We start from the raw sequence: 14,802 nt of genomic DNA, 5'->3' as shown, positions 1-14,802 counted from the left end.
AAAAATAAAATAAAAAAAAACCTGAGAAAGGAACAACACAAAATTAAAGGGAAAATGCTGAGAAATTTCCGCTGATGAACTAAAGTAAAGAAAAAGGACTGTATTGCAGAAAGTCCTTAGTTTGTTATTTTTAGTTAGATTTAATCTAAACCACACACAATGGCTTTTTGCTGAAAATAATGCATAATAAAACATAGCTAAAAAAAATACATTAGAAAAAAAATTTATAAAACCAATCTAAATTATTTAAACAATAAACGTAGCAAAAAAAAAAAAAACTGGTTATATGGTGGTACATAATTAAAAAAAACATTTTTCATGCTAAACGGAAAAGAAAGTAGAACTACAAAGTAAAATAGGTTTTAATGAAAGGTTTATGTTTCAAATCGGAGCACTTTTCAAACAAACACTTATACACTATTTGATTATTTCTACTTTTAAAAGAAAAATATGGGTTTATTTTTCCACTTTTAATATTAGGTTAGAATGAGATTAAAATGGCTCTTCTAACAGAACTGTTAAATCGAACATATCCTCACATTTGAATCTGCAGGTGCCAACAGGAAACTCATATCAGTGTGTGCAACACTGAAATAAGTAAAACCGCTTGGATGTAATATTTAGTGTGCAGGGACCTTTTTTTAAAGCTCTACTTTCCACAAACATCTGAATAGTTGGCCAGACTATGATCAACTTCCTTGGCCACACCTGACCCAGATCTTAATGACTCCTGTGCTAAAGCTCAGTGAGAATATTGGGGTCATTGCGATGAAGGAAAAGAGGGATTGGTGTGAGTTATTTCCATTTTATAGAATTGCAAAAGTCACCAATAACATTACAATTTTCTGTTTTCCAAACAATGTGCAGCTCTACAGGAAGCCATACACAAATATTCCAAGAAAAAAAAAAAAACCTGAACTATAGATCTCTTGAGAACTTGAGTAAGTTTCTAACAAAATAATAAGATAAAAAGAGAAGGTGACCCTGAGGAGAACCTCGTGTGTATCGCTGATGTACTTCTGTTAATGCATGTGCTGCTGCCAATAAAACTGGCACATTCTGATTTCATCTTTACCAACAGAGTATGAAAAAACGCAGCCTGATGAAGGAGCATCTTGTACTCACATTGAGACACATACGTCAACATATACAGGCATTTCATCATTTAGAGGCAAAACAATCTGAAACATTGTGCCAAGCAGCCACATTGCCTTTCAAGATGAAGAGGAGGGATGTCTGAGTGAATCAACAGTCTGAGATAGATCCAATCCTTCAGCTAACCAGCTAATGAAGATCTGATTGATGGAGATATCCCACAGAAGGCAGGCAGCGTGGGAGGATTCTGAACACCTTTAACTTGATTTTCACTAAAATCAACCCTTTGAAGCAGCCATTTTCTCCGACTTGCCTTTTCCCAATTAAATTTAGATTATTTTCCTCTAATATTTGATGAGGCTAAAGCTAGCTCAGCTAATCTTTAGCTAAAGATGTAGCTAAAGATTAGACACTGAACACATCATCAGGTCTTATTCTGTAGAAGTCTTTGACTAAAGACTAAAATACCACAAATGTTTAACTATTTGACTCCTTCAAAAGTTCCTCCACCTACAAAATCAATACTATGGAAACAAAAAAAGTGAGGTGACCCACCAATGATGATGATAGCTGTGCCTGCCAGCAGAGCGAACAAGGTGCAGAACATCATCTGGTAGCAGTTTATGAAGCTGTGGAAGGAGTTATCCTCTATGAAGCTAGGAGGAGCAGCTGCAGAAAGGAAGCAGAGAAGAGAGTCAAAGCTTTGATGAAGAGTTGAGAACATCACACAAACATTGACTTGCTCTAGGAAACTGAACTAAAGTTTGTTAAAATGCTGCAGATGTGTGAAATTTCCACTCCTGCATTTATTATCACTGACAAATTACATCAATATGTCCTCGTTTACCATAGGTCTAGTCAAGACAACTTCTTATTTAGAATAACTTATGCTTAACTTACTTAATGGGTTAAGTAAATATCTATCCATACATCCATCGTTTTTTAATGGTTGTGGAATAGTAAAAAGAACACTTTTTTCCAAAACCTCAACTTGGAAAAAGGGGCAGTCACACCCACACAGTAATAACCTGCAGCACATTAAGTCAAAATTTAATAGCCCATCAAATTTTGTATACAGCTCTGTAAAATTTAACGTCTGCTATATTTCCTGAGAGCTCACAAAAGAAAGAAAAAGTACATCCCTTGGCTTGTTACTCTGCAGATTAACATTTGCACAGAAACAGTGACTGACCTTGCTTGGCAGCGTTGGGATCATTAACATGAATAAAACTGACAGGGATGACCAAACTCTGGCCAGAAGAAGCACTGCTTATGTCGACAGAAGCTGAAACTGCGGAATGCAGGTCCATGGCGTTAACAATGTACTTCGTATAACTGGGGAATCCTTGCTGAACCTCCTTCTCGTAGACGACAAGACTGGGAGAAGTGGACGTCACCTAAAGGCAACAAAATGCATTTACTCACATCTACGTGTTGACATAGAGTAATACTGTGGTGCATATTTCAAGGAACCACTCCTGACCTCGATGGTGGACAGAACGGCGGGGGGGCCGTAAACTGTGAACTCAGCAGACGGGTGCAGGTTGGAGAGCAGCAACTCGGTCTGGTCTGAGTAAAGCCCTGGCTCGATGGGCAGCTGGGTGCTGACCTGCTCTCCGGTGAAAACGTTGCCAACCAGGCCGGCCTTCACCAGCAGGTTGGTCATGGACACGCTAAGCAAACGGGTCTGTTGATTAGTCGTGGGCTGCAGGGTCATTGTGCATGTGTAGAATCCTGGAGCAAAAACAGGAACAAAAGCTCAACTAGTATTCATACCAGAAACATTTTTTTGTCACTTTACACCTTTTGTTTTATTAGTATTTTATGATAGACTGATATAAAGTAGCAGTTTAGGGAAATGAACATATGTTTCTTTTTTTTTTTTTTTTTAGCAAGTTAACACATTTATATTCAGTGATTTTTCATTTGATGTCCTTAAATAAAACTCATTGCAACTTCAGCCTTCGGAAGTCAAGTAATTAAAAAAACAAAGCCCATCCAAGTATAATTTTATCTCAGCATAAATTTGCTATTCTGTGAAAGCATCAGAGTTTGTTAGAGGACAAGAGCGAACAAGCAGCATTATGAAAACCAAGCAACACAGCCAACAGGCCAGGGATAGAAAACCATAATCCCAAGCCTTGAACATCTCATTGAAAACTGTTCAATCAATCATATGCAAACTGAAAGAGCATGGTGCAACTACAAACTACTGGATCTACTGCATCCCTGCTCCAACACAGCTGGATAAAAATTACTGAATTATTCTTCAACATGCCATCAAGTTTGGTAAAGGGCCACTCATCTGACTCAGCTCTGCTGGAACAAGAATGGAGCTAAATGCAAGAATGAAAAGTGTTCGAGTCTGTAAAAGACTTCAGACTAAAACATATTCATGTGTTGAAAGGGCCTAGTTAAAGTCTACACCGAAATCTGATTGAGAATATTTGGCAAAACTAAGTTCACAGTTCCTCTCAATCCAGTTGGACTGATCTGGAGCTGACTGCAAAGAATAATGGTCTCTATGTAACAAAAGGTGTATAGAAACGATGCCGACTCAGGAGAGAAAGGATAACGATGCTTAGCACAGTTTGCTTTATGTTTGTCTAATTGTCCATTTTCATTCCCCTTCACAATTTTGCCAAGCTTGCACATTTCAATGTTATAAAAGTCCAAGAAACGGCATACAAGTTTAAGCTTGTGACATGAAAAGATTTACTGACAAACTAAACACTGTAGTTTGTTCTAGAGTTTCTGGAGTTTTAACCTTTAACCTCAGGTTCTCAATCAAATGGTACATTTAGAAAGTCAGTAGAAAGCCATCGTATTGTACAGTGATACACACCCAATGGATCCAACAGTGATAAACAAGCAACAAGGGTGAGTCCCAAACCCCAAACACAATTACATCAGTGCTTTCAAGCAACATGGACTCTCCTTAGTTCGATACATCACTCGGACACCTTTTATGGCCTCTGTTAAATTCATTCCTTGGGCAATGCAGGTATTGATTAGGCCCTTGTAAACAGTATTTTTCTGTTCTCATAAAGTGTACAGACATTAGCGCTGTTAAAGTTAGATTTAAATGTACTATTTCTATGTTTTAGAACAGACCACCAGAAAAAAAAACAAACAAAAAAAAAAAAACACAAGAAATGAATGTGAACAGAGCAGAACGGACAATTATGAGAGGTTAAAGTGACATTATGGTCTTGTGAATAGATTTTCTGATCTGCTGCAAAACTGAGTGATGAGGTTAGGTCCGAAAGTTTCTAAAAACAACGAAATGCTGTAAAAACCAAATGATGGGCTTTAAGTGGCCAAAGAAAACCAAAAGCATCACCAAAATTAGAATCAGATATTTGAACCTTCTGTAATTTTATCCAACAAAGGCTATTAACCTCAAATAAAAAAACAACAACAATGACTTCAAATGTAAAGTGTTCAAATGAGTCAGAAAACTGTATATTTGTGCAGTAACTCAAAAGAGAAAAATGTGCTAAGATGCTTCTTTAGTCATGAACCTACTTTGTGACCTGAATTCAGACGAGTCTTACCAATACTGGAGTCAAAGCTTGTGTGTGTTTTGAACACATCGTTGGTAGAGAAGTCGATAGTGTCGCTGCTGAAGCTGAGAAGGCAGCTGACAGATTTCTCTGGCTCAAGCTTTGCAATAGCTGCTATCTGGGTAGGTGAACAGGTTCCTGGAGGGTAAAGCAGAATGGCAAGCTGAAACTTACTGTTTATCAAAATACATAAAAATAATAATAAAAAAAATGATTAAACAGTTTTTTGTTTATTACTTTTGAGAAGGTGACTGTTTCTAGATTCCAGTTTGGCTGAAACATTTTAGCTTATTTGCTCTTCACACTGTTTATTTTTATGTAGCCAAAGCTAAAACATAACTGAACACTTAGATTTACTATAAACCAAAGTAGCTAAATCCAGAAACATTTTAGTAGCAAATTCATCTTGCTCGCCATTTTCTTTTACTCATTCTAAAACAGATGTCTGTTTTAAATATCTTTACCGATGAGGTTGGTTCCCCTCTCTCTGGTAGTAAGAAGAACTTTTGTCTCCTTTCCAGACCTGACAGGTGAAGGTTGAGCCATAGCGGCCGTTGTAGTAGGCGCTTCCACAATTACCTACAGAGTAACAAACACAGAAAATAATGTCAAGCTGGAAGATTTACAATGTGTGTGTTTGGAATGGACAAGCTTTCCTATTTCATACTTTGATCACACTTAACACTTTACACTTACACTTTTAGGTCAGGAGAGAAAACAGAAATAACTGCAACAATGATGGGAAAATAAAGAAAAAACTGTCAAAAAAGACACCAACATGACCGTGCATTGACATTTTACTTATTTACTATAACGTTGTCAATACTTATCCTCACTCATTGTTTCAACCAGCTTTGTTTGACCAAGCAAAGCATGTTAAAAGACACCCACAACGCCAAATTCATCTTTAAGTAAACATTAGTTTTTCCATTGTGTACACTCTGTTCAGTCTTACTCTCCACGGCTCAAAAGTGGGTTCAACCATGACGGAGACGTTGTTTTTCTGGAGACTATAAAAAAAAAGTGTACAACTTAAGCATTTTCCCCCAAAATTTCCCCCTGGAGTTGAACCAATAATATTGTGTTCTGGGTCGTGTTGTAGTTTGAGACATAAAATTGAATTTCTGTTTGGATCGCCGGCCAGAACGGTTCCAGTTTCAGTCACAAAAACCTGTGTGTGAGGTGTCCAATTTGTTTATAACCCCTCAAGCACAATTTTTCTGTTTTAAGGTTAAAAAATTAGGAGGGTTTTGTTTTATTTTTCTATGGCTATTATTTTCTATTAATAACTCATTTTAATACTTTACTATTAGGAGAAATGCACTGATGCACAATGATTAAGTAAAAGGGTATGAAATAGTTAATTCAGGGGTACAAAAACAAATAGGTTGAAACAGTATGGCAAAAAATGTGCATACACACTGACAAACAGGCAAACTGTTTCCCTCTCTCTTCTCTTTTTACTGGATGTAAAACCTAGGTGTGGGTGATGTGAAAATAAAATTCCTATCACAAGAATTTGGGCTGTTTATTTTGGTAATAAAAATGATACAAAAGTATGTATAACTTTATTTTGGTAACTGCGCAGCTGTCACTGCAGTCTCAGCTCCACAAACAAAAATGTTGCTCCTTAAAAAACAGTAATTTTGAAAGAGGCTTCTTCAGGACACCAGTGAAATAAAGTGTGATTCTTATCAATAAGCTACTAATGATCATATTTTTGAATATACTGATGTTGAGTTATGTTCTCGTGGAGCCAACAAATAAACCCAGAAAATACTGACAGCATTTTTAACTCTCACATATCATTCATTTCAATCTGTCAATATGACAAATCATAATTCTTATGACTTTTTTACGAGCAATAACCAGCTTCAACCACCTCTTTGACAGAAATGCTATCTGTAACTGTTCAGTTGAGTCTCATGAGCTTTTCAAGAAAATCTCAACACAAAATATCACCATGTCTCATTCTACTAATGTATCTGTTTGTATCTACTCGCATTTGTTTTGAATCGCTGGCTGAGTTGAATTCACAAGAAAATGAAGTAAAAAGGTTGAAAACTGAGACACAGCAAATTATTCTTGTCTTCACAATTACTCTTGTCCAGTACGAGTCAAGAACAATTTTTTATGCACTTAACTTTGCTTTAATGGATGAAGAATAAACTTTATAGGTCTTAAAACATGCACATTAATTTTTTAAAACTATATTTACTGTGTGATGAAGAATGATTCATGCATCTCCAAAGGAAACTTGTAGTTGTGCAATTTGCTCAAATCTTCCTTAATGAGAGATAAACAACACACAATTTACCTCTCTGTAGGTTTTCAAAACGCCAGATATCTCATAGAACACAGTCGCTACTCCAGATTCTCTGGCTACAGCTGCCCCGCTTTTAGGGTCCACTTGGAGAACACCATCTGCAGAGGAACTCCATGTGCCAGGAGCTCCTGAAAAGATGCCAAGAAAATAATCTGTTGCAAATATCGGGTAGTAAATGACGATTCTATACAGCATGAAATGACAAAGTATTAAGTTATGTAGCTGAAAAACGATAAAAAAAAATAAATAAAAAAAACTGGTGTAGAAAAAAGATAAAGATTTGGGGAAAACTGTAAATATAACAGAAAAACAAAAGAGTATAGATATAAACTGACAGTTTCTAAATGTTACGTTGGTACATTTTGTACAAATGTTTTGGAGCAATTTATGGTACACTTACCATCTGGGTTTGTTAACTTGGCTTGGAAGCAGACCACATCACCCACAACCAGTTTATTGGCTTCATCCATATGGATAGCATGATCAACAGGAAGTGGAACGTAGTCCGCCACGCCCATGTTTTCATTATCCCACAGTGCCAGAAGTGTGAGACCTACATTGACCGTTCTCACTGTCACTGAGTGGTTAGTGGGGCCCACTCCCAGCTGGACCAGATCATCCCTGAGAGAAAGCACAGAGCCAGAGTAGGTGATGGGCACAAAGTAACAAGAACATGAGTTTGTTGTAAAAAGCCTGCAACTCCATATATTTCCAGCTACTTGGCTATTTTTAATGTGCAAGAATGCTCTGAAAAATACAAATTAAAATAAAATTTGCACATTGGGATGAATCTGTAATGTCTGTTATAAAAATAGTTTAAGGACCATCTCTCTCTCTCTCATATATATATATATATATATATATACACACACACACACACACATACTGTAAAAGAAAACCTCTAACCTGATCAATACAGCTGCTTGCTATTCTAAATTTATAGGCATGTTTATTGGCTTATTTTCTTTTTTTAACTTTAGGATGTTGATTCATTTTCTCTACACTTAGAAATACATCTTATATTTTGTCACAAAGTCTCATTTTTCAAAAAGGCACAACTGTTTAAACCTCAGACATTGAAACCTGTTGGTTCTTCCGAGACTCTGCAGGATTTAATCAGAGGTCAGTGTTCACAGATCCCACACCATTAGGTCTTTAAAACATAGTTTCCAACTCTTGCTCTAAAATTATCTCATGGACTGGAAAACAATGTAGCAGTGTAACAACGTATCAATTTATTGAGCAGGATGGTGAGGGAGTCGCCTCCCCTGAAAGAGCAGCAGCTCTACTCCGTGTTCAGTGCCTCTATTAATTTAGGTTCCTTCCTCAGGAGAAAATCTGAGGTGAGGTTACTGGTCGAGTTTGGAAAATTAATGTCAACTCCTCATGGAGGCAGCTGAAACACTCTGAGGTGACCTTAGGAACTGTTATCAGACTGAACATACAAAAGACTAAAGAGTAAGAGTATCACTAACTATTCAGAAGAAAAATAATTGAAATGTAAATGACCAGCTGCTCTGTTAAGCTGCTTTTTTCTTCAGTGTGCCGTCTAATTTAGCTCTGAAACAGTTTGAAAGATTATTTTCCCTCACATGAATAATCAATTAGTAGATATGTAGTACAGGGCCAGAATTGGCCAATTTTTAGCTTGATTGGAGAGAGGCCTGTCGCGATAAACGATCAATCAATTAATCGCACGATAAATTAAATCTATCGACCTCATTTTAATTATCGGCTTTATCGTCTCTTCCTGCCTTTTTTTTTTTCTTTCTGTTGATGAAACTGAATGAAAAAAGGATCAACTCCGGTGCTCTCCACTGATCCCCCTTTCCTCATTTCCTTACTGTAACCTCCAGTGCACACGATACGGGTTGTCGGCCGATTGTCGGCCCATTTTCAAAACCTCAGACCACCACACATGATTTCTATTATGCCGACAGAAATCCTAGGCATAACGGTACGATCGGGTTCGATTGTGCTGTGTGGTGTCCAGCCACACAGCCATTATTTTGGACTTGTAGCACAAAATAATGGCTACAAGTCCAGTTAACTCATTTTAAAATCGGGCATTAATCAATGCTTTACTAGAATCTACCTGTGATGCATGTGGCTAGAGTCAGCTTTAAGTCCTGACTGAATGAAAATCATTATAACCTATTTATGTCACGTTAACAAAGAACAGCCGAAAACTTACGGGGTTTATCAACTGCGGTACCAATCTGGCTTCAACTCAACTCCTCCCCTTGTCATTTCTATATTCTTTGCACGAAATGTAATAAATCTTAATGTTGTTTCCACATATCATCTCCAATGTCCACTGGACTTCATGTCAGCTGTTTGGGATTCCCCTCCTTAATTTCCCCTCAGAAAGCAAGAGGAGAATCCGTGCTTTCTGATTGGCTACCTGTCACATTCAGCATTAAGCTCCCAGTCGGGGAAAACCCCTGATTTAGATCAGAGCGGCCACGATGGTCTAAATCACACTGCAGGATGATCGGCTACAAAATCACCAGTGACAATCTTAGAACGGCCAATGTTCTAAGATTGTCATAAGGGAAAATATGGGCAAAAAATTATGTAGTGTGAACTACTGCATTAGGTAGTCGGATGTGCCCATCGTCTCTATTTAAATCTAGTGATTACTGAAGGGCAATATACAGATTTCATAATCTGCATGCACTCTTTTGGTTGAATGCAGTATTCATTTCCACCTTGGCTTTATGTTGTTTAGTTTTTATTTAAGTACGTTTTTTTGTTAATGGAGACTGAGAATCCATTTTATTTTTGTTTTTGGTTGTTTTGTTTATTTAGTTTATCAGTTCCAGTGTTATGTGTTCTTTTGAAAATAAAGTTTATCTATCTATGGCAATAAATCGCATGCATTATTACGTCATTTCCATTAAATCAGTGTCAAAAGGTCTTGAAACAATATTATCGTAATAATTTTTTTAGACAATTAATCGCTCAGCAAAATTTGTTATCGTGACAGGCCTAACTGGGGACAGACCAGTTAGAACTAAAAAAAATAAAATAAATGTTTTTCTGATCAGTGACTGCATCATTATACTCTCTTCCAGTTGGTAGTTACAACACCCTTTGGTGTGGATGTTGTGACAGAGTGAAGAGGACTTTAATTAGCCATTTTCAGTAACAAGTGTTTAAAATCTAGTCAGCAGAAGCACACATAGTGTTGAAAGCAAATTAACAGGAAACCTTTTCCACAACATATGGAGACATGTCTGCAGTTCAGTGTGCAAAACAACAAGATTACAGCAGAGAAAAAATATTAACAGAGTTTCTCTATTTTTTTCTATTTATTGTTTTAGGGTCATCGTCACTGCATGATGCTTCCACCACCACATTTCAACATGAAGACTGTGTGTTGAGGGTAATATGCAATCTTAGTTTTCCATGGTAAATAGCACTGTACATGTAGGCAGAAACATGGAGACCAAAAAATAATAATTATATGAAGTTTGTGATTGCAACATGATAATATATGACAGAGACCAAGACATATAAGTACTCCAGCACGCAAGCACTGCCGACTCCTCGTTAAAACATTGTAGTTGGCATAGAGTCAGTGTAAAAAGCTGAACTTCTTAAGGTCACAGACCATTAAACAATATTTTGTCCCATCCTACTTTGCAAGTGTGCAGGATTACAGGATGAAAATCCTGTAGTATGTGTTCCCCTACACACTAAAAGTAACACTGCTCCCTCCTGTGTTCTGCACTGGTCATAGACTACTTTCATGATACACATGAAAGTAGTACACGTGCTTTACGGTATTAAAAGCAGGATAATGTTGATCTCAGAAAGCAGAATGAAAAACAATAAAAGACAACATTGAAAAGCAAATTTCTAAAAAAAAATAACTTGATTTATGTGTCCAGCAGAAGAAGGAAAGTTAACTTTGACAACCTTTGTCATTTGAATCATTTTTCTCTGGCTTCAAGACTAATGTGATCATTTTTCAAACTCTGTCAAAAAGTTTTAATTTGGGATGTCAAGATAAGAGATGACTGACCTGTTTGTAGAAAATGTAAGCTGGGAGTTTGAGCTGTGCATGGCCTCTCCAGTGCTGGCATGAAAGTGGACAGTGAAGGTGAGCAGGACTCCCAGAGGAAAGGCGCTCAGGCCCTCTCTAGTGAGCGTGTTCAGCACCGGACTGGCACTGAAGCGAACGTAGGACACAGGAACCACCTGAGGAATCAAATAAAAGAGGTTGGTGTTGCAGTCAGTCGGAGCTGACAGCTGTCACTTCAAAAGCTTGGGAACAAAAAGGGAAGCCACATAAATAGGAGGCTCATATTTCTCAGCAGTGTGAATGTTTCTTTTTTTTTTTTAATTCTTGTTCAGCAGTTTTTAGCACTGTTCAATAAAAGATTATCTGAAACCTTTCAGCACAGATTTAGTGTTAAAAAGTTTAAAACGTTTCTGCAAGTTAAAAAAAAAAAAGAAAATACAAAGAAAATATTTTTTGACCTACTTATTTAAAGAACACAACACAATAGAGCTACCCTTACATTTTAACTGCTACAAGGTCCTTTAAAAAATCATTGATTTAGCCAAAACAACCTTTATCCCAAGCAGTTATCATCCTAAATCTCTGATACAGATGAATGCCATCACCATGAAAGGCTACTCTCCAAAGAAATATCTGAATGCCTGTAAATATCTGTCTCAGAACCTCTGGGATTAATAATTATTTTTTCTAATTTATAAGTTGAAATATTTTACTTAATGATTAACTACCTTCATACAGTGAATAACATGTTCAACTCTGAAGGTGAGCTTGCCATTTTATGAACAGAATGACTCCATGTTGGGAACCTCGAGTACAAAGCAGCAACTGCTGGCATGAGATTATATTTAATCTAAAATGATAAATTATTTGCATTCCTGGCCGTTTACTCACAGAATGTGGAGTGGGGAAAAAATAAATAAAAGAAGATTTTGATTATTGGCTAACAAGCACCAAGTGAACACATGAGTCAAGCAAGTGTGCCTCTGATTGGCTGATGAGTCCCTCCTAACAGCTCCTTCCCAGGAAGTTGTTGGCTCCTGGAGGAGCTCTTTACATGCAAGTTGGAAAGTTTTGCCCAACCGACTCAAAGCCAAACGGGATCAAGATTCCAGATTCTATCATTTTTGGTTGGGCTGTTTGCTTTGCTACATTCATCAATTTTTTGTGTTTATCCTGCAGGTTTGCTTTGTTTCTTCTTGCAAGTCTCATTGACGATCAGCATCAGTGATGACAAAACTCAATCAAAAAGTGCTTCAACAAATAACAGTTTAAGGGTGATCACCATAATGCAAGCAGATATTGTAGATTTTAATATGATTAATTTTTCACTTTTATGTTATAGTGTGTAATTGATTTATTAATGTTCTATTTTATCAAAATACCCATGACAGCTTATGGTTCTCCCACAGCATAACCATTAAGCCTCTGTCAATAAGCAATTAATCATTTAATTGCATGATTAATTAAAATGGGCTCCATAATTTACGTTATATTTATTAAGAGCAATTTTATTTACAGAGACATCATAATCACACACAACTTGGCTTAAGTTGTGTGATTTTTAGTTTTTATTTATTGTGTTAAATTTTCAATATTTAAAGTATCCAACTCCAGTGTGGAGTGTTCTGGACAAAATTAAAGTTTATTAGTGTTTGAGAGGGCAAACTTCCATTATAAGGCCATTATCAATATATTACTTCAAAATGGCCTCAAAAAAACAATATCAACACAACTGTTACCAGTCAAATAAGTTTTTTGTTTTGTTTTTATTATTTCTAAAAAAAAAATAAATATTAAAATCAAGATTTATAAATTTAAGCCTTTAAAACCTTGTTGAATTTTTGGCAGGCAGTTAGATGGATTTCAACATTACTCTCCAAAGGCTAGAGGTTACAAAAGCAAAAATCCTAAAAATCATTTTGTGCAACTAACTGAGCTGACCTTCACAGTGAGGATGAGAGTTTGATTGACACCGAAAATCTCCTGCGAGGTGACCAGTAGAGAGCACATCCCAGTGAGAGAACCAGATGAGAGGAGGCCCTTATTGTCAACTTGAGCAACAACAAGCTGGTCGGGGCAATCCAGCATCCGGTAGGAGAGCACACCCACCCCATCCCTGTTAGACACAGGGGGAAAAAAACAAAACAAAAAACAACCACATCATGTTTCTATGACGTTATGCATTTATAAATAATGCACTAAACACACTGTGCAACAAGAACAGATGACTCACCTGTTAGTTTGGAGCTTGAGGGCAGAGTTTGGAGCCATCAGGATCTCCTCGGCTTCCACTTGAGGATGAAGCACGTGTAGCTTGTCATAGACCTTGATTAAAGAAGAGCGTTAAAACTCAAATTATTAGAGGACCTTTGATGTTTCTGCACTAGTGACATGTCATGGTTTATTACAGCCGGAAGCCAGATGCATTCAGCTCCAACTAATCTGCAGTGTTATCTCTTCAAAGATCCTTCAAACCTCTGCATTTTCAATATTCTGCTGTCACAAAGAAAGCTTTCAACATTATAAAGCAGCAGGGAGCATAGTGGCGACGAGCAGAGAGGTGCATAAAACAGGTTTAAATTATTTATAATGCTGGTGCTGAGATGAAAGATGAACAGTTCTTACACAAGATTACCCCCCGTATGTGTCGCCACCGTACCTGGATCTGGATCTCATCTCTGAGCTCCAAAACATTTCCCTCCAGCTGCTGAGCATTTGGGTCAGAAACTCTGAGAACCACCTTCAGCCCGGTCCGGCCTCTTGTTCTCCCCGTCACCGTCATGCCAAAATTATGCTCTGGCTGAAGTTCAACATTAGCCTGAAGAAGACAGAGATCATCAGAAGAATGGCAAAAATAGCAGCAAATCTAATAAAAAAGACAACAGCGATGAGAAACGAGGAGCAAGACGGAGGCTATTAATGAGGAAGCGGCTGGGCTGAGCTGAGCGGTACAGGGTTCTAGAAACTCCACCATAAGAGAGACAACATTATCTTAATTTAATCAGAAAAAAGGATCAAAGAGAAGACAGTGCCCAAAATAGATATGGTTCAACAACAGAAACAGCATGTGACAGCAGAACAAAGTTAACTGGCGCATTTCCTCAGCTCATAATAGGACAAAAGCTACATAATATATTTAGCAATTGGAATTTAACATTTAAATAGAATTAAACAGTTAAAGATTTAGTCATGTTGGCTAAAAGTCAACAATTTGCCGATTAACAGTAAAAGGTATCAAATTGGGGTCAGAAGTGGCTACAAATATTGCTAATATGAGTTTTTATTAATGGATTTGAATCTCTCTCAGCTAAGGGTGCAACAATTAAACGTACATTTCTGAACATGAGAATTTTCTCCAATTTAGTTCAAATTTAGACATATAGGCTCAACCATATACACAAGTCATTTGCTGCAGAGAACATGGAAACTTTTTGCACCCAAAAAGCTGCTGTGTACCGAACCAAACTAACAGGGCTGTACTGGATGTTTTTGGTATAAATACATGTAAGAGTCCGATTCTCAGTCCAACTCATTCCAGCATCTTCTAGTTTAAGGCAGGTTTTCTTGTTTTTTTTTAGAATCACTTATGTTGTATGTTGTTTACTCATTCAACCCTGGCAAGAAAACAGTTCAAACAAAATAATTAATGAATGAATGCCAATGAGTGCATATTTCATATTCAGCACTAGTAACTGTTGTGTGGATAGTAGATAAAACAACTTAATAAATTAAGCAGTATAAGAAAGAGTAGAAATGTGAAGATTTATTTTACATGTTGGAAAACG

The 14,802-nt window shown here is 37.0% G+C and overlaps 1 protein-coding gene across 1 annotated transcript in view; it reads right to left on the bottom strand.

The window, feature by feature from the left end:
• Positions 1-14,802, bottom strand: part of nup210 (nucleoporin 210) — a 33,575-nt gene that overhangs the window by 3,712 nt on the left and 15,061 nt on the right. Inside the window, exons 28-38 of the mRNA XM_007562366.2 lie at positions 13,677-13,835; positions 13,251-13,342; positions 12,959-13,133; positions 11,018-11,193; positions 7,388-7,608; positions 6,979-7,115; positions 5,126-5,240; positions 4,653-4,799; positions 2,579-2,829; positions 2,288-2,492; positions 1,651-1,764 (exon numbers count right to left, since the gene is read on the bottom strand). Of these exons, the coding sequence (XP_007562428.1) occupies positions 1,651-1,764; positions 2,288-2,492; positions 2,579-2,829; positions 4,653-4,799; positions 5,126-5,240; positions 6,979-7,115; positions 7,388-7,608; positions 11,018-11,193; positions 12,959-13,133; positions 13,251-13,342; positions 13,677-13,835 (1,792 nt within the window). The remainder of the gene's footprint in view (positions 1-1,650; positions 1,765-2,287; positions 2,493-2,578; positions 2,830-4,652; positions 4,800-5,125; positions 5,241-6,978; positions 7,116-7,387; positions 7,609-11,017; positions 11,194-12,958; positions 13,134-13,250; positions 13,343-13,676; positions 13,836-14,802) is intronic.

The sequence above is a fragment of the Poecilia formosa genome, unplaced genomic scaffold (genome assembly GCF_000485575.1).
Source record: "Poecilia formosa unplaced genomic scaffold, Poecilia_formosa-5.1.2 Scaffold135, whole genome shotgun sequence".
Classification (NCBI taxonomy): Eukaryota; Metazoa; Chordata; class Actinopteri; order Cyprinodontiformes; family Poeciliidae; genus Poecilia; species Poecilia formosa.
Note: the sequence above shows the minus strand (reverse complement) of the source record. Positions and strands in the feature narration are given on the sequence as shown.